This window comes from Ochotona curzoniae, unplaced genomic scaffold (genome assembly GCF_017591425.1).
Source record: "Ochotona curzoniae isolate NIBS_2020 unplaced genomic scaffold, NIBS_Ocur_1.0 contig_430, whole genome shotgun sequence".
NCBI lineage: Eukaryota > Metazoa > Chordata > Mammalia > Lagomorpha > Ochotonidae > Ochotona > Ochotona curzoniae.
In genome coordinates, this window is record NW_024466219.1 from 23,698,370 (window position 1) to 23,717,659 (window position 19,290).

General features: G+C 40.0%; 1 protein-coding gene across 1 annotated transcript in view; it reads right to left on the reverse strand.

Annotated features, from left to right (window-relative positions):
• Positions 1-5,836: 5,836 nt before the first annotated feature.
• ESRRG (estrogen related receptor gamma) overlaps positions 5,837-19,290 on the reverse strand; it is a 227,056-nt gene continuing 213,602 nt past the window's right edge. Inside the window, exon 7 of the mRNA XM_040985312.1 lies at positions 5,837-6,204. Within this exon, the coding sequence (XP_040841246.1) occupies positions 5,960-6,204 (245 nt within the window). The 3' untranslated portion in view covers positions 5,837-5,959. The remainder of the gene's footprint in view (positions 6,205-19,290) is intronic.

The following is a 19,290-nucleotide window of genomic DNA, read 5'->3' on the forward strand; positions in this document are numbered from 1 at the left end:
TGTTGGAGCAGGCCTATCCATCTTTACATAGGGGCATAACTAGAAAATGGGGTTCAGGAGTAATCAAATAAAATATGTTCTCCCAGTGTTTTGGGAAAGGGGGAGTTTGGACCAGCAAAAGCAGCAGCAGAAAGAGGGAAGGACAGAAGAGCCATGGTGCATTCACTGGCTCTGTGAGTACAAATCAATCAATAAGCAAATCTTTCTGTTTTGATATTAGAACAACAAATGAAAACCCTAACAAAAACTCAAGAGCCCATCTACAAATGTTTTTCATCTTTAGGGACAACCCTAGAGTTATTTGAGAAATGCATAAAAATTACACCAGCACTTTTCCCATTTTGATTCTAATTTCAGCTGGCCGTGGAGATCGTTTCCATGCCTCCCAAGGCCCCAACCCATTTCAGCACCACAAACCTTCATCCGCAGGCAGGACTGGATCTCAGACATGTTTGTCTTCCTCCTAGGTGGCAGAACTTTGTGTACAAATTTAAGAAACACTTGTTTTCAAAAATTGCTTATAAACAACTCACAAAATAGAAGTGATTCTTTCAAGCAAAGCTATCAAGAGCATACATGTAGCAGAGGGTTTGGACACCAGCATTGCACACTGCAGTGCTTGCATCCAATTCCCAGTCCTAGCTCCCCTTCAGCTTCCTGCCAGTGTGGATTCTGGGAGATGGCAGTGATGGCTCCTGCCGCCTAGATAGGAAAGGTGGATTGAGCTCCCAGCTCCTGTCTGGCCGCACCCATTATGGGCAACTGCAGAGTGAAGCAGCAGATGGGAGCGCTCACTCCCTCTCTGTTTCTCTGTCTCTCTCTCACATATAAACACAAATTAACAACAACAAATGTGTAACCCATCTGTCGGTGTTACTTGTTTATGCAAGGGTACTTTTTAAAGTTCACAAACAAATAGAATTATAACGTAGGTTTGTTTGGGGAAACAATTTTGAAAACTATCTATACAACAGATCTACAGAAAGCTTATACAAAACACATATTAGGAAAAACACCTGGATTTCCAAAACATATTCCGTTTTCCACGATTTTTTTTAAAGTACCTTGGCATATTGAGAAATATAATAGGCTAAAATGTCAAAACTGTACTTAATTTTCTTTTATACCCAAAGCACACATGATTAAAACATCTGTACTAGAAACATTGTCTTGTAATAATCATAAATTACCAAACCCTCCCACCCTCACACACACACACACACACACACAAACCAGCAAGTGAGTGCTGGTATTTGAATCCTTGAAAATATTGAGGGCCTCATTGGAAGCCTATCATTGCAATTTCTTTTGTACCTTGAGTTGTTTTCACTCCATCCAAGTATTTTGAAATATCCCACCTAAAACAAGTCAGAAACAACACAGAGCTGCTGCGCCTGGAATGACATTAAAATAGGACAGACAACACTGAGCTCTTGCGGTAGCAGGGACTCCAATGATCAACGCAATCTCCGGCCCCTAAAGCCAATTCAGTCTTGTGGCCTTTGTGTCATCAGCTTGCTTCTCCAGGGAGCCAGCCCCCTCTGAAAGGTGAGAAGTATGGTGGGCAAACACAATGACAAAACTCTCACGGGCTAGGCAGAGAAGCTGGGAAACACGTAATAGCACTTGGTGATGGACTCCAGGACGGTCCTGTGGAAGCTACAGTTTGACCCTGAGCACCAAGAGCTCTCACCTCTCCCAGCGTAAAAGGCAGGAAGAGGCCATTGGCTGTCAACAGTGCTGCTGTTTCACCCTCTTGAATTCCAAGTCAGCTCCCCCTCCTAACTCAGGACGATCTATAAACTCTGATGCCGAGGTCCATTGTGGAAATGTGGCAAGTCTGGGCTGCTGCGCGGAGACTCCAGCCTGCCGAGGAGCTCAGCGCGGGGGAGCAGCGCGCTTTCACTGTTGGGAGAGGGAAATAATAGGTGTCTCTAGCAGGTTTTAATATGATCTTAAAATAGGGGAAAAGTTTTCTGTTATGACATTGACATAGTGGCGATGATTTGGAGTAATGCAGGATGATGTGGTGATGTTTTAAGATTAAATAAGAGCTATATAAAGGCTTGTCAGAATGAATTCTAATGTGCCATGAGACACTTTGCATACTCTTAAATATGCAAAATGTCTCTTGGCACCCTAGAATGCATTCTGACAAGCCTTTATATAGCTCTTATTTAAGCTCCTATTTTATTTTTAGGGACCAGGTACTCACAGATACTCTTTGAATGGAAGCAACAAAGGGCAGTGTTTATTGATTTGATTCGTGAGTGAGGGAAAAAGAAGCACAGTACGAAAGAGCAGTCAAAAGTGGAAGCTTGTTTAATATTGCTCTACCATCATCCTGAAAGGCATAATAATTTGAGTTACACATCTGAACTGATTGGAGTTACAGAATCATATCTCCTTTTTGCATTTAACAATATATACAATATAAAATAAATACATTTACACAAATGGACATTTGCTGGAGCACACAGTATGGTACACATCACAAAAATATACAATTGATTGCTTTACAGATGTGAAGCCCATCTACAGCTATAGACATGGTTTTATTATTATCATTATCATTATTATTATTTTACTACTGGCTATAATGCAACTCCTGGATTATTATAAGCAGTTTAATTTTTTTTGTCCTTTTACGATCTTTGCACATAAGTCTGCCATAAAGTGTTTTCCTAGGCAGGTAAACAGAGACGCTTAAATAATTAAAATACAATCACCAACACCCATTTTCTCTTCTATAAGAAAAATAGCAGTTTTAAATTTTTTATATCATTTATGTTATCATTTAAATGCAAAATAGCGGAATAAATACAACAATCTGATCCGATTGAAACACGGGTGTTACTACGAAGAGTCACCCACAATCATATTGCTTTAAATAAGAATAAATCTAAAAGAAGCTCAATAAAAACTAAAATTATACGGCTAAAACATACACCTTATAACTTTGCAAAACTTCACATTAAGTAAATGGTCTTGCTTAAAACTTGATGAAGTACCCTCCGGCGAGGTTCTAAGATGCGCACCTCACCCTAAAGCCTGTGCTCTGAGATCTGTGTTTTCATTTTGATTCCTATTTCTGAGACACTTGTTCTTTTGTAATGCAGAATGTCAATTCAACTGAAAACTCATAACCGCATCTCATCTCCAGCTCAAGTTTGCAGCTGGCTGGCTCACAACTGTGAAGGCCAAGTACTTGAATGTGATACAGTGAAAACAACGTACCTATCGTACATAGTTCGTGTGTACTAGTGTGGCTGAACACTAGCAAATTAAACCCTGCGCAACGTTCCGGAAAATAATCTTTTTAAACACCTACATATATAAATAATCTTATAGAATCAGCACCTTTTTTACCCAGGAGTTGTATTTTCTGTTGTTCTTGGTAAAGGGATGTGCCAATTTCTGAACTCCTATCACAGCTATAAATTTCAAGTTATTGACCATCTGAATGAATTGCTAATGATGATTTATCTAGAATCACACTACAGTCACTTCTCTACTGAGAAACCACAATCTACAATATAGTCCCATATAGCTAATGATAGATACACAGTATTCCTAGCACTGGGATGATGAAAGATCAACCCAAGGTATTTTGTTTAAAGCACACAATGTAGCAATAGTTTTGGAAACGAGTCCGCACCAAAAAGTTTTTGCAACAACACAGAGCGAGTTAATACCAACATCTGAGAGATGATTGAGTGAAAGCCATATATACAGCATTTAAAAATTAGACTCATCTATATTCTTGAAATATTCAAAGTTTTATTTCTAAGCTATACATTGGTATTCTATAATAAACCATTAGAGAAATTATTCCGTGTTTTGAAAATATTATTATGATTTTGATGTGTATCTGTTCATAATGAATACTTGTTTGGAGTTTCAATCTCTTAATTATTATGAGGAAGAACCTTATTACTGGTAAGGATTAGAGTATACTACCGTAGTCTCCTGAGGAATTATACATCCAATGTTGTCTCTAATTCTACCCTGTGTCTAAAAGCACACGCCACAAGAATCCAAACACCACAAGAACAAGACAACAGTCTTTGAATGCAACATAAAATTCAGAAAAAGCACAGCAAACATGAAACATTGAAAAGCTGAACTACATTTCTTTTGTTTGTTAGGATTACAATTTTAATTACATCTGTGTACATAGAATAAGACTGTTCACATAGTACAGGGAGCAGCTACTAACACTGGTCCATTGGTATAGCATTGGATGGAGGTTACTGTCTATTGGCTATTCAGCGACTATGGATTTCGGGGGCATCTAATTAAATTCTTCATTAGATTACACCTCGATAGTCTGAAACCTGACTCACTTTCATGCTGTGACAACATGGGTGGAAAAAGCACATTGGCTTAGCTCTTGGTAAAAACCACAGATTAATTTAGATAAACATTCTTAAATTCATAAACTCACATGGATCAGGTTTTAGAATTTGGTCAGGCATCTGCTGCCTTTGATAATTAAAAAAAAAAAAAGAACAATCTGGCATTCGCCTTATTGCCTCTTCAATGAATACTGGCTCACAGCTCCTTCTGAGACAAGGTTTGCAACTTTGCAAACGGGCAGAGTCTCGCTCCTAACCACCGAGGCAGCTAGAAATCATATGGCAACTGTACCTCCCACCCGGAGAGGTACATTCATGATAACTCTATGGATCATGTTCGACGTGCAGTGCTTATAGGCGTGACTACGCCGAGTCACTGCAGGTGTAATCTAATTCTTTATGTCAGTGAACATTTAGGGAAACTGGAGCTCATGTTAAGAAACTGATGTTTGGGACCAGACTGGCACACAACATAAATTGCATCCGTGATAATATGCACCTTCCCTTCGACTATTGCTTGAGTAAGTTAAATTCCCATATTAATAAATGGCTGAAAAGTGGTAAAGCTGGTACAAAAAAATCTCCATTTGTAAGAAGAAACGAAACATTTTTAAAAATCTTCCTTCAGGATTCATTTGTCCTTCATCATTGTTCATAATTGTTCAAAGCCAGCACAAAATTGCAGTATTCTTATTTCTCTTTAGTATTGCATGAATGAATAAAGCTTAAACTATTCCCTGAAAAAGTTACATAGTAGCTAAACTAACAAATACCTGGAAGACTTGAAAAAACAATTAAGGAATCAAATGGCTGTAACTGATCAGGATGGAAAAGCAATGATAAACAGCAGCCGATGCAACGTGGCTTAGGTTGTCTAATCAGAGGCTGCTCCCGTGAAACCTAATACTGCACTCAGTCAATTCGTTTGCATCGCATGATACTTCTAGGTGCACTGGTTCTCTCGCTTTGATTCCTCAGTCATTGGGAACGTTGTATTTCACGCTAAGTTCACTGGCAACCACACAATGGATCTCCATCCTTTGGCAGGGCTGGCTTCCACCACTCTTCAGTTAGAGACCTCTTCTAAAAGTTCAGCAGCAGAAGGACGGACAGGAAAAGAGAGGGAAGGGAATGGGAGCAAAAGGGAACAGGAGAAGGGAGGAAATTACTTTAGCCATTAGAACTACTTAAAGTTTACAAGAAAAAGGGGAAAAGGAGAAGAAGGAAGGAAGAATAGAGAGAGAGAGAAGGAGGAAGGGAAGGAGAGAGGAAAGAGGAGAAAGAAGAATGAAGGAAATGAGGGAAAGAAGAAACCATTCATGTAGGAAGCCATGAAATATGAAGAGGGGGGAAGAAGTGAGGGAGACAAAAATACAGAGGAAGGGAAATGAGAGAAAGGAGGAAGATGAGGGAGGAAGTGGAACTTGTCAGGAAAATACAGAGGAATCTGAAGGCTGCTTCACAGTCTTGCTGCTAAAATATCAGTGCAGTCTCGGTTGATTTTTGATGTTGGTATCTAATCTACGTTTCTTCGACATCACTCTTGGGTTTGTTTTCCCTTTTTCTGATGTGCAGGACGGGAAGGCCCAGGGAGCCTTTAGTCAGACCTTGGCCTCCAGCATTTCCAAAAAAAGTTTGTGCATGGGGACTTTGCCTTCGAGTTTGATGTTGTAGAAGTGCTGCACGGCCTTGGTGGATGTCTGCCTGAGCAGTGGCAGGGTCATCAGCATCTTGCCCGCCCGGCGTGGGTCTTCCATGTGCTGGCCAGCCTCATAATCCTGCAGGGCCTCGTGCAAGACATCCTGAAGCTTCTGCACGGCCTCTACATCTTCTATATGCATGGAGTCTGCACAACGAAGCAAAAAACCCAAGAGATCACATTAGTAGCCATCAGCGGATGTAGGTTACAGTTACAAAAGTTAAGTCAAAAGCTCAAGATTTCTCCAATTCCAAATCACCCTACAGGCAATTTCAAATATTAGTTCAGAATGTGAGAATGACTTATTATTGAAAACTTGAAGGTTTTTTTACCTCCCACACTGGGCATCAAAAAGCTTTCTTTTAACAGATAATAATCTTGGATATTTTATTCTTTCCCTCACTCACGAATTTATTCATTCCCTCAATAAACAATGGTGGAAGACCATCTATTCAAAGCACTATTCTAAGAGCTATATGAAGTGAAGTTGTTCAAACTTCTGAACTTGGGGCAAGCATTTGACACAGTGGTTAATGTACCAGCTGAGATTCTTACATCCCATATTGCAGTGCCCATGTTTCTGCCCACGCAGCTTCCTATTATCGCTACCCCCTGGATGGTAGCAGATGACGGATGAAGTGCCGGTGTCCCAGTCACCGCCTTGGGAGACCTGGGTCAGGTTCTGGGCTCCTGGCTCAGCCTGGCCCACCAAAGCTGTTGCAAGAAAGTGCAGGGTAAGTGAGCAGATGGAAAACCTCTGCCGCTCTTTCAAATAAAGACAAGTTAAACGAAGTACAGAGAAGGGGGGCATTCAGGGTGGACCATCACTCGGATGCTCATATCCCATCTCAGAGTTCCTAGAATCCCATTTCCTGCTACTGCTGATCTGGCTCTCGCTAAATATTCACTCTGGGAGGCAGCAAATGATGGGTCAAGTGTCTGATTCCCTGCACCTACGTGGAAGATGGATTCAACCTGATCCAGCCCAGCTCTGGCTTGGTGAACATTTGGGAGAGACCCAGCAGCTAGAAAGATCTCTCCCCCACTTCTTCCTGGCTGCTATGTCTTTTGAATGAGTAAACATTAATAAAAACTTTAAAATTAAGTTTTAAACCTTCAGTAAATTAAATTTGAACCTCGCTTGACATTTTTCTCAAAGGAAAAAAAAATATTGGTGACTATAAGCTTAAGCAGTCCACATCAACATGTTGAATCCAATATCAAATGAAAAACAAAATAGATAGATTACGTTTTTAGGATGTTTTTTAGGATCTTTAATCTTAAAATCCTACACAACATTCATTAAAGCTTGGCTGCATGGTCAACTTTCCTGCTAAAAAAGCAAATGGTCTTTCAAAATTATTCAGCACTGAAACATATTTCACGTTTGTGAAAGTGAACTTTGCCCTTCCACAGGGATTCCGAAAAATTAATCCAGTCAAGTGAAGAAAGGGTTAACAAGGTTACCACAATTATTCTTGTGAGAAATGCGAGATGTGCAGAAAAAAATAAAAGTTACAGCTCTAGCTCTAAAACAGACACTTAATTATATACAAGTTTGAATCATTTAGCACGTTTTATTGATTCTGATGACAGTTTATCTGTTAATTACACATAATGGAGTCTTTGGGGGATTCTTCATGTTTAATAATTCTAGCTCTCCGTGAATGCTGAGCGCTAAGATATATGTAGTTAGCCTAATCTTCTACACAATTCAAATATACATCACATGAACCAAAAGAGATGAACACAATTTAAAATCTATTGGCTAAACATGCAAAAGCAATGATAAAGCAGCTGAAAGACCAATGCATTTAACCACTAACATGTTTTTTAAAACTTCACATTTTCTTTTTTTTTGCCTTCATATTATCATTTGGGATAGTTCACCACATTGTTGGTGAAAAAACACTACAGATGTTCACATTTCTTCAAAATCATTTTGAATAAACTGGACTCGAGCTGCCTGCAAGTAGTTACTGTTCAAGATTTAATTCCTGTGTATTAAAAACCAAAAATGTTGGGGCCCGGCGCGGTGGCGCAAGTGGTTAAAGGTCCTCGCCTTGCACGCCCGGGATCCCATATGGGCGCCGGTTCTAATCCCGGCAGCCCCGCTTCCCTTCCAGCTCCCTGCCTGTGGCCTGGGAAAGCAGTCGAGGACAGCCCAAAGCTTTGGGAACCTGCACCCGCGTGGGAGACCCGGAAGAGGCTCCTGGTTTCGGATCGGCATAGCATCGGCCCGTTGCGCTCACTTGGGGAGTGAATCATCGGACGGAAGATCTTCCTCTCTGTCTCTCCTCTCTGTATATCCGCCTTTCCAATGAAAAAATAATAAAAAATAAATCTTTAAAAAAAAAAAAAAAAAAAAAAAAAAAAACCAAAAATGTTAAAGGCCGTAGCATTGATACCAGTGCCCTGGAGTAGAGTGAAGGCATCCCGGGATACACCCGGCCTGGCCCTGTGGACAGCCCCTGCCCCTGCCTCCCTCCAGCCTGGCGCCCTTCCACACCGTCAGCTTGCCTACTTTCATATTCACACATGCTGTCTGCTGCCGTGTGCACGGATCGACAAGCAGCTGTGGAAATTACAACATGCTCTGATAATATCTTTTTATTTATTTTAAATGTCACTACACACTCACTATACTAATTTATATATGTATTATGTAGTTACATAAAAGTTTTATTTGTGTGTTCTATTTATACTAAACATATTTATATACCTATATGTCATATATGTATATATATATATTACATATACACATTCAGCCCTGGCCAGTTTATTCCCTCCTTCTCTCTCTCATCTGTGGAAACTTCGTCTGTATTTCCCACAGGGCTCTTAACTAGCTGAGCCGTACCCTGTTGTCTGCGAGGGTTCACACATTAGCAGGAAGCTGGATTCAAAAGCCAACGCTTCAACCTACATACCCCAAAACAGGATGTGGGAGTCCCAAGTGGCTACGCCTGAACCTAATACGCACCCCTCTTCTTCTGTAATTTTGTGCTTAAATGCTGCCTGCCTCACAGAAAACTGGGAGGAAAGGAGACACATGAGTTGGGAGACTCTAGATCCACCAAAGGTTGCAGCAATGATCCTGTGCACAGGAAACGGAGATGGACTGGTCTTAACCAACCTACCTGGGACTGTGTTAGCTTTCTATATTAACACAGGGGAATAGATGGATGGGAAAAAAAATGGTAATTCTTTAGAGACACAATGAAATTAAAACAATTATTTTCTAGCTAGACTCCAAAAGAAGCAGAAATTTTAAAACCTCACTTTATCATTGGTAAACACTTCTTTCAGGTGAACATTGCCTCATGTCATGCCCCAGGACCCTGTACACCAAGTGGCTAAGTTTCACTGGATCCAGTTATGCTGCTGGAAAGTTCAACATTCCCTGCCCATGGCAGTTCCTGAAAACACAGAGCTGACCCTGTGCTTGGAGCTCATCACCTCGGAGCCTGCACCCTCATCACAAACGACCCTACCATATTCCTAACGAGGACATTGCTCTTTGCATACAGAAAACGGATTATTTACAGGGACTGTCTTCTTCATACTCCTCCATACTTCTTCATACTTCAAGCTTCATCCTTCGGTTTTCGTTCTAACCACCAGAGCAATGCAGAATAAATTTCCTTTTTCCTACATGGCATACCTTTAAATGTTCGCAGTCACAGTGAGCCCAGCCCTCACCCGAAGCCTTGCCTTGCCCACTGCTGTGCCCAGCAGGAGATATATCACAGGATGTTGTAGGAAATGAGGCGGGAACACAGAGCAGAGAGATAGGCTCACAAACAGCAATTAAGACTTCAAACTATTCTTTAAAGGCTGTGATTTAGCTTGAGAGATCTAAAAATGATTTAATCAAATTACTGTGATAATTTAACTTCCCATTTGCAGAAAAAGATTCTAACTCATTTCAGCTTTAACCATTCTAAGATCTGCTAATACTTTAAATGCAAACTCACTAAATCTGAACTATTTAATTAGACTGTGATTCAGCTGCCAAACTACTGAAGAAAATATTAATCTCCATTAGGGATCCTAGTTCAAGTTCTGGCTCTTTGGCTTTAATTTCTGTTCTGTTCTTTGGGCTAAATTCAGATATTGATGCCAAGCTCACCAGAACTGGCAGTGGTATTAATTTATGTATTTAGATTTGGGGTATTCGTGATAGTTTCCTTTGAACTAAAAGTGAAAAGAAACAGTCTCTATATCTGTGCTAATGAAAGCCACCCAAACTTAATCATAGCGACCATGTGTTTATGAGCTAACTGTATAGGGCCATGTTACATAGTGCAAACACTGAGTGAGCTTCGAAAAGCTTTCTAAACCTCGGTCCAATCCCAGACCTATTAAATCCAAATCTATTGTATTTATTCGAAAGACAAAGTGGTGGCCAAAGAGGGAGAGACAGAGAAATCTTCCACCTGCTGGTTCACTCCCCAAATGGCCCTAATAGTCTGGTCTGAGTCAGGCAATAGCCAGGAGCTTACATCTCCAGCGAGTACTCTCACACGTGTGGTAGGGATCCAAGTCCTTCAACTACCTTGGGCGGCCTTCCCAGGCACACTTGGGGAACCTCACAGAAAGCAGATCAGCAAGACATAAAACCAATGCTCCAATATGGGATACCAGCAGAGCAGGCGCAACTCACTCCACTGCACCACTGCACCGGCTCCAGGATCAGCAACTTTACAAATCTAGGTGATTCTAACACAAAGCTTGGGTTGGGAGCTACTGATCTGGACAAGAAAGAAAACAAAGCCATCCTAAAAGAATGAAAAGTCTCAAAAGATAAAGTGCACATTACACAAATATTTATACTTATCCAACATTTAATGATAACACTGAACTCTTTTTTAAAATCTTTAACATTTCACATGAACATATCTAAAAGAAATGTATCCAGTTCAGATCATTTACTGAGCAAAGATGATTAAATAGCTTTATGCCAGCAGCTGTAAAATGTAAAAGTACTTAAAGCCATTGCAAATGATTTCATTTTTATATCTTACCTAGAATAAAGTAATGCTTTTCCCTATGGTAAACATGTTACCCTTTGGGGGCATAGGCAGAGCTATTCCAGCATGCCCACGTCTTTTTTTTTTCCAAGATTTATTTTTATTAGAAAGTCAGATTTACAGAGAGAAGGGGAAACAGAAAGATCTTCCATCCTCTGGTTCATTCCCCAACTGGCCGCAATGGCCAGAGCTCAGCTGATCTGAAGCCAGGAGCCAGGAGCCCCTTCTGGATCTCTCACATGGGTGCAGAGTCCTAAGGCCTTGGGCCATTCTCAACTGCTTTCCCAGGCCACAAGCAGGGACTAGAAGGGAAGTGGAGAAGCTGGGATATGGACTGGCACCCTGATGGGATCCTGGTGCATCCTAGAACATGCAAGGCAAGCACTTTAACCACTAGACTACTGTGCTGGGCCCAGAATGCCTGGGTATTGGTAGGAAAATGTCTCCAGGACTTGCAATTCATTTCTGGCGATATATTCTCAATGGTGCCAAATAAACTTCTGGGGGTAGAATTGAATCATTAGAAATAGACAAAGCAGATGCAGAGTTGGGTCAGTGCACAAGATAAAACAACACTGAATGTGACTCTCTTCTATCATAAAATGAATGAGATGTTACATGTAGAAAAGACAGAGGAGTGAACCAAGATGTGTTTTCTAAAAAAGAATTTGTATCTCAAGGTTTGTATCACCAATCTGTGAGACACCTAACAGTAACGCGGAAGGCCTCACTCGGCCGGGGCACTGAAGAACACTTGTTAGCAACAGTTAAATTGGTTCCTGATTAACATAATAATGTTCATAAGTGTAAAAAAAAAAAAGTCCTAACCAAAATTTTGGTTAAAACTAGGTAGATTGGACTTAGGAAAATGGCAGTGCTCATAGCAAGATTTTTAAATTTCTCCAAATCTTCATACACACAAAAAACAGCAACTAAATGACAAAACTCACGGACAGTTCAGCAAAATAAGAGCCGAAGCATCACCAAGAAACACATCAGTTCCCCCACAGCACACACTCACACAGTCAGGTGGATCCTTGTCTGTGTTCCCATAGCTCCAACACGGAGCCTGGAAAGAATGGGTAACCTAGCAGAGACCAGCAGCACCCTGCAGCACCCTGCAGCACCCGGGCTGCAGTGAGGTCTGAAACCCTGACCAGGGATTGTGCCAAAACAGTAGGAAATACGTAGTCATTCCAGAGAGGAAGGATATTCCAATACTGCTAGATCTTTCATGAAGGTTCCAGAGACCAATGCCAAGATGTCCTCACACTCCCAATATGAAACAACATGAGCTTAATAATACTTTATAATTGTCATTGATTGAAATCCACTAAATGTACTTACATGTTTAAATACATGTGTTATAATGATCTCTGATATAATGACATTTAGTGACCTAAACAATTTAAGTGGCATTAAATGACTTATTCTAAAATCAAGCACATAAAATAAAAGAATCAAGCATTCATAGGACTTTCCTTACATAAAATCTGTCACTGGTAACCAAGTAACAGGTGAGAAAAAGTGTTACTTTAGAAATAACCCAAGTACTAAAAGAAAAGAGGCAAAATACAAGCCACTATTTTGGAACCCTCAGCAATCAATGAATTTAAAGAATGAACATTTCCACTTGCTACCGTCACAAGAGAGACAACTACATATGATTTGCTCACTCTGATACACACTATAAGCGTAAAACCCGAGTCTGAGTAAATCTCTGGACCCAAGGCCACTTAACATAAAATCAGAGGACAAAGAAATGCGGTAAGCTGCGCAGAGTACACAAGCTTCAAAACCGCAGAGGCTGAGACAGTCGGCAAGACAAATGCTCTCTTTTCTTCTACAAATATAAAGTAACAAACATGCAGAAGGATATTTGACATTAAAGCAAATTTTACAACCGATCTGTGAGATTGTTCTTAATAAGTGCACAAGACAAAATTACAGCAAAAAGAATACGCATTTAGTAATGAAACTTAAATGAAACACAGGATGGTGTGATGACTCTGAAAGTCAGGATACAGAGTGAGAAGGGAGAGGATTGAGGCAAGCCAGGCAGAAGGGTTTCTGGGTATCTTCCAAAACTTTGCCTCCTTTGTTTGCCTCTATCTTGATTATGATAGGCTGAAAATGATCCCAGAAATATGTAAATCTTAACTGCTGGCATCTGTGATTATTACTTTATATAGCAAACTGAATTGTGATGTTATTTTCTATAGCCACTTCATTGTGTTGCTGTCATTATTTTAAGAGTCTTAATACAGGGGATCATTTTGAATTGTCCAGGTGGGCCCCCATAAAAGCACAGGTGTCCCAGGGAAGCAAAGGAAGAGGAAGGCTGACACCAGAGGATCCACTGCTGGCTGCAAAGAGGAATGAAGTTGCCCAGGAATGCAGGAAGTGAAGCTTTAGAAGCTGGAAGGACTGGGCAAGTGATTGTCCAGAGGGAGGAAAACCATGCCCACACTTGTCTTAGTATGAACCTGCTTCCAGACTTGGGACTCCACAGCTACAGAAAACCAGTGTTCTCATCGATCCACGTTTCACGTTCTTTAAGCTCGTGCCCTTTCCCATTGTAATGTCAAGAGACATAAGGAGGGAGTAGCAAACTTCCCGTGCAACCATCCCCTGGAAGATATGAATACAGCAGTGCCTATACAGGCTTAGAAACCTGTTGCAGAAACACCCAGGACATGCAATAGGTCTTCTGCAGTCCAAAGGTGTTAGAATTTGAATGCTATTAACAGCATTTCTAACACTGCTATGCTAGCCATAGTAGAACCGAACATCTGATTCCAGAACTTCCCATGGAGACATTCATTTCCCCGGGAGGCCTTCTGCGTTCACAGCAGCCACAGATGACTCTCGCTGTACTTCTTTAAACGTTGGATCACAGAAAACCTCCATCATCAGTGGTTCCTGCAGGCATCGCAGACCAATTCCATAATGCTCCTACCTTTCTCACAGTAACCTTGCCCCATTAGGTTCTATGCATATTCCTGCAATTATTCAAGGCCTTCTCACTCCCTCTGCATCTTCCAGCAGCTTTTTAATTGTTCAGTGGTCAATATCTCCAACTTCCACAACATTACAGAATATCTGTGCTATGAGAATGACCTTTGGTACAATTGTTCATTACCCTAAAACCTATAAATGAGAATGATGCTGGGTTATGGTTACTCCTGGCAAGCAAAACAAATGCAGAGTATTTTATGTGTCCTTATTGTACAGGTTGGAAGCAGAGGGATATTTGTGGCAAACATTTCCCAAATTCCACCAAATACAGTGATTATTGAGTGTGATAATGAACATTTAAGGGCCATCTCCTATTTTTTACCTAAAAATGGGCAATATCATAACATGCATGAATTGTTTTAAAAATCTATTTGCCTACTTGAAAGGCTGGATTAGAACGAGAAAGAAAAGATGAGAAAAAAGAGAGAGAGATTTTTCAGATGCTGATTCATCCAGATAAATAAATCTTAAAATCTAAATATATCATCTTTTGTAGCATTAAAAATAAAACGGTGATGGCAGATAAGTAAAAACCAAAGAAAAACATACTAGGAGGTGAGAAGTCATAATATTAGTTCTGATTTAGCTGATATTCATGATGATGTGCTCTGGGTAAGAAATATGAGCAAAGATTATCTGCTACAAGAGACCTGCGTATGTCCATTTCTCAGTAAACACTTTGAAAAACTGGCAAACATTTCACCTCCAATTCTATTTTCATCTTTCTGGGCAGTTTTATGTTAAAATCCTTTCTTATATCTATGGGTGATACAATCACAAACTCAGCCAAACATGGATTGAAAATATTTTTCAAAACATAGAAATCATCAGAAACATTGCATTCTACTAAATATGTGCATATTTCCAACCTGTCATTATTCTTTAACAAAGCAGCACAATTATTTACAGAGTATTTACATTATATGAAGTATTTGAAATGACCTAGACTTGAATTAAAATATAGAGGGGTAGTACAGATTAAATGTAAAACCTTTTGGCATTTTATATATGAGATGTGGGTACCCACTCATTGTATCCTTGGGGAGTATTCTCTGCAAATCCTCGGGGATATAAGCTTACTGCACCTCCATGAAGATGGCAAGATAAAGAGGGTGAGCATAGAATTCTAAGCAAAATTAAACATACTAATGTAAATTATGGCTGTGAAATTGCAATGGCTAATGTCTTCTGCATAAGCTTTTTCAAGGCACAGCACAGGAATATCTGGGAAATAGAAATGGCTCATTGACGCCAGGAAAAGGGGAGCCCAGCCCTCTCTCCTACTCCTTGCATCTCTTTGCCTCTTTATCAGCTGGCTTCAGGCACCTGAAAAATAGTATTGGACATGTTGTCCACACGGGCATGTTGAGGAAATCAAATAAGATTTCCCAGCAGAGACTCAAAAAAACTCACAGAGAGATTCTGAAAAGCAGATAATCTCTTCTCCAGAAGCTAATACTCTCCAGAATATCAAATAAGTAAATTTTGTTAAAACTTTAGCAAAAATTTGCTATAGCCCAGCAGATACTAAAGACTGATTGAAGGCTTTATATTTGTTGTTTAGATCCATGGAGATATCCATATTTCTGTTACAAACTCAGTTTCCATCTCTCTCTCTCCATATATATATATATATAAATATATATAAAGAATTTAAATATATACATTTAATACGCATTTAAATGTTTATTAAATGTATTTATATTTAAATTTAATGCATGTTTACATTATATATCCTATACTACTTAGGGATATAACACTATTTAATTTGCATGGCTTCCAATGAGAAGAGAGGAACCCAGTTAACTCGCATATTCTCAAAGAACGCAATATCTAGAATTTGTGGAATAGAAATGACTTATTTTTTAAAACAAAATGTCTGTGTGTGGGGGTGGGCATTGTAAGGCAATGGGTTAAACCAATGCTTGGGACACCTGCTTCCCACATCAGAATGTCAGTCTCAGCCCCATTGCTTCCAATCCAGCTTCCTGCTAATTCACCCCAGGACCTGTGGAGACCTGGATGGAGCTAAAGGTCCTGACTACAGCTTGTCTTGTCTCGTCGCATCTCCTCTCATGTCCACTCCTCCCTCCCTCCCTCTCTCTCTTTCTCTTTCTTTCTCTTTCTGCTTTTAAGCAGAAGAAAATAAACATTTTGAAAAGATTCTCCCCAAAGGAGTGTTAAGCAAAGATTAAGAAATATAGTGCTAGAATTATACAAGGGTACAAATAGACTAATCTGGCTGCCCCTCTAGATTCCTTAAAGCAAATATGATGTTTCTTTTCCTTGAAATAGTGGTTCTGCACACATTTGTCATATGGCTGCCATAATGGTTTAAGTTTTTACACTGATGTCCAAAATTTTCACTGGTACCTTTTTATCAGTAGCTATACAGATATATCAATAGGTTCCAGAAAAACGGTGCAGACATGAAAAAGAAACGTGACACCAACATGCTTGCCACTGAGTGGATAAGGTTTACTGAGCTTTGGGTTGAGTATGGGGCAAGGGTGGATCTTTGGCATATGAGTGACACCTACAAAGCTTGAATATTTTGTGACTGGAGAAAAACAGAATGATCAGGCTGAATCATTCTTAATCTTCAAATTCTTTTAGGCTTCCAGTATATAAAAAATGACTATATCACCTTGGGGACACTACTAATGGTTTCAAATGAATTCTTGAAAAAGAATCAGTGGAACCGATCAAGAGAACAGAATCCCATAATATCTCATTACCTAAAATGTTTATATTTCACTACATTTTCTGATATAGTGATAAAAGTTAATTGTACAATTCCCAAAATAGAATGCTAGTGATCATTCTAACCTCTTAAAGTAAACATGAAAAAACTGGGCCATAATAATTTGAAATATCAAAATTATGATGCAGCCTTTTTTATTTATTTATTTTTTTTTATTATTTTTTCATTGGAAAGGCGGATATACAGAGAGGAGAGACAGAGAGGAAGATCTTCCGTCCCATGATTCACTCCCCAAGTGAGCGCAACGGCCGATGCTATGCCGGTCCGAAGCCAGGAGACTCTTCTGGGTCTCCCACACGGGTGCAGGTTCCCAAAGCTTTGGGCCGTCCTCGACTGCCTTCCCAGGCCACAGGCAGGGAGCTGGAAGGGAAGTGGGGCTGCCGGGATTAGAACCGGCGCCCATATGGGATCCCGGGCGTGCAAGGCGAGGACCTTTAACCACTTGCGCCACCGCGCCGGGCCCGATGCAGCCTTTTTTAAAAAAAATCAAAATCGCAGATTCATCAGGACAGAATAACTGCTCAGTTCTGCTACTCAAAAATAAGAGGGCCTGAAGCTTAAGTAAGCCTAAGTTTATTATCATTTAGGGTTTTGAAATATTTTCATGTGATAACTGCAGTATTATTTCATGACATTTTGTTATTTTGGCCATATACCTGAAGATATACAATATACTTCCAATCATGATTTTTCATTATAACTAATCCTAAATTAACTTATGACAAAAATAAAGCTGTAAAAATATGACAGCCATTATCAAAATACAATCACCTGCTCCCAGGCATAAGCAAGCAATTACAATTATTTAATAAAGATGGATGTTTAGTGTAAGGATGAAACTTATGGGCCTGCATGGTGGCTTTGGTGTCCCATGTGGCCACCGAATCTAGTCATAGCTGCTCCATTTACAATCCAGCTGCCTGCTAATAACCTGGGAAAAGAGCAAAGGATGTCTTGAGTCCTTGGACACCTGCACCCACATGGGCGACCTGGAAGAAGATCCTGGCTCCAAGCTTCAGATTGGCTCAGCCCTGGCCATTGCTGCTGTTCATGGAGTGAACCAGCACATGGAAGCTATCTCTTTCTTTCACTCTGTCTCTCCCCCAGTCTGTAACTCTTTCAATTAAGACAAATAAATCTTTTCAGAGGTAAGTGAAACTTAGATAAATGGGAAAACAGCGGCTAACACCTGCCACCACAGAGGGAGGGTAACCTAAGCACCGACATAAACAGCACTGCTAGAGTCTTCTGGCACAGAAAGTGACACATATCACACGAAATTCCTAAACACTAAAAGAGAATTAGAGCTTTCAAAACTATTTATAAGAAGCATTACAATATTTTTATATTAATGTGTTTAAGAAAAGCTTACGAAACGTACAGCCAAAGTTGCACCTATACGTTTACTGTTGTCCTCAACATAATGATCAAAAATGGATTGTGATAATATTAAATAGATGGCATCAAAGAAAATGATCCGAAAGGATTATTCCAAAGTAACCTGCATATTGGGTGGGTGAGTTGCAAAAAGGGGGGAGGGGAAATATTCTAACATGTGGCACAATTTAGAGACAGAGTTAGTCCTTGCACTGGATCATTTTTTCTTTAATGCAAGCTTGGGTCTGCCCTTTTTCTTGGTATCGGAAGCCCAAAGGAATGTGAGAGTTACCACTAGGAAAATGTGTCACATAGAAGTTTTCTCAGAAACTATGCTACTCAACACTCATGAGAGAAAAAGAAAGTCTTATTAACTTCTTCCTACTTTAAACAAGAAAGCTAAACTGACCAGTTATTTAATGAAAGGGTTTCTCAATACCAGTCACTACTATAAAGCAGGCCACTTCCTCTTCTAAACAGCACAGCAGGTAGGATCAGAATATTTACAGATCAAATCCATTCACAGGATAGGCATTTGGCACAGCAGTTGGGATACCACTGAAACACCCACATCCCATGTTGGAGTGCATGGGTTCAAATCCCAGTTCTACTCTGATTCCAGCTTCCCACCATTGTACAGCTTGGAAGGTAGCAAGTGATGGATGGCTCAAGGACTTGGGTCCCTGCCACCACACAGGAGATCCTGATGAAATTCTGAGCTCCCATTTTCAACCTGGTCCAGCCTGAGCTGTTGTGGGAATTGAATGAGTAAACCAAATGACGGAATCACCGTCTTGGACTCTCTCTTTTTCTTTTCCAACTTTCAAATACATAAATAAATATCTAAAAATATATATATATATATTAATGAGTATAACTCTAAGCCACAGACATGAACACTGCTACATACTAAGGTACCAATGTAGCTATAAAATATATATCCAAGATCTAGAGTTACAAAACTTTGGCAATTTTGATGACCAAGTGTAAGCATCATTCAACAATTATAATCGGTTAATAATTTATAAGAGCAATCTGAAACAA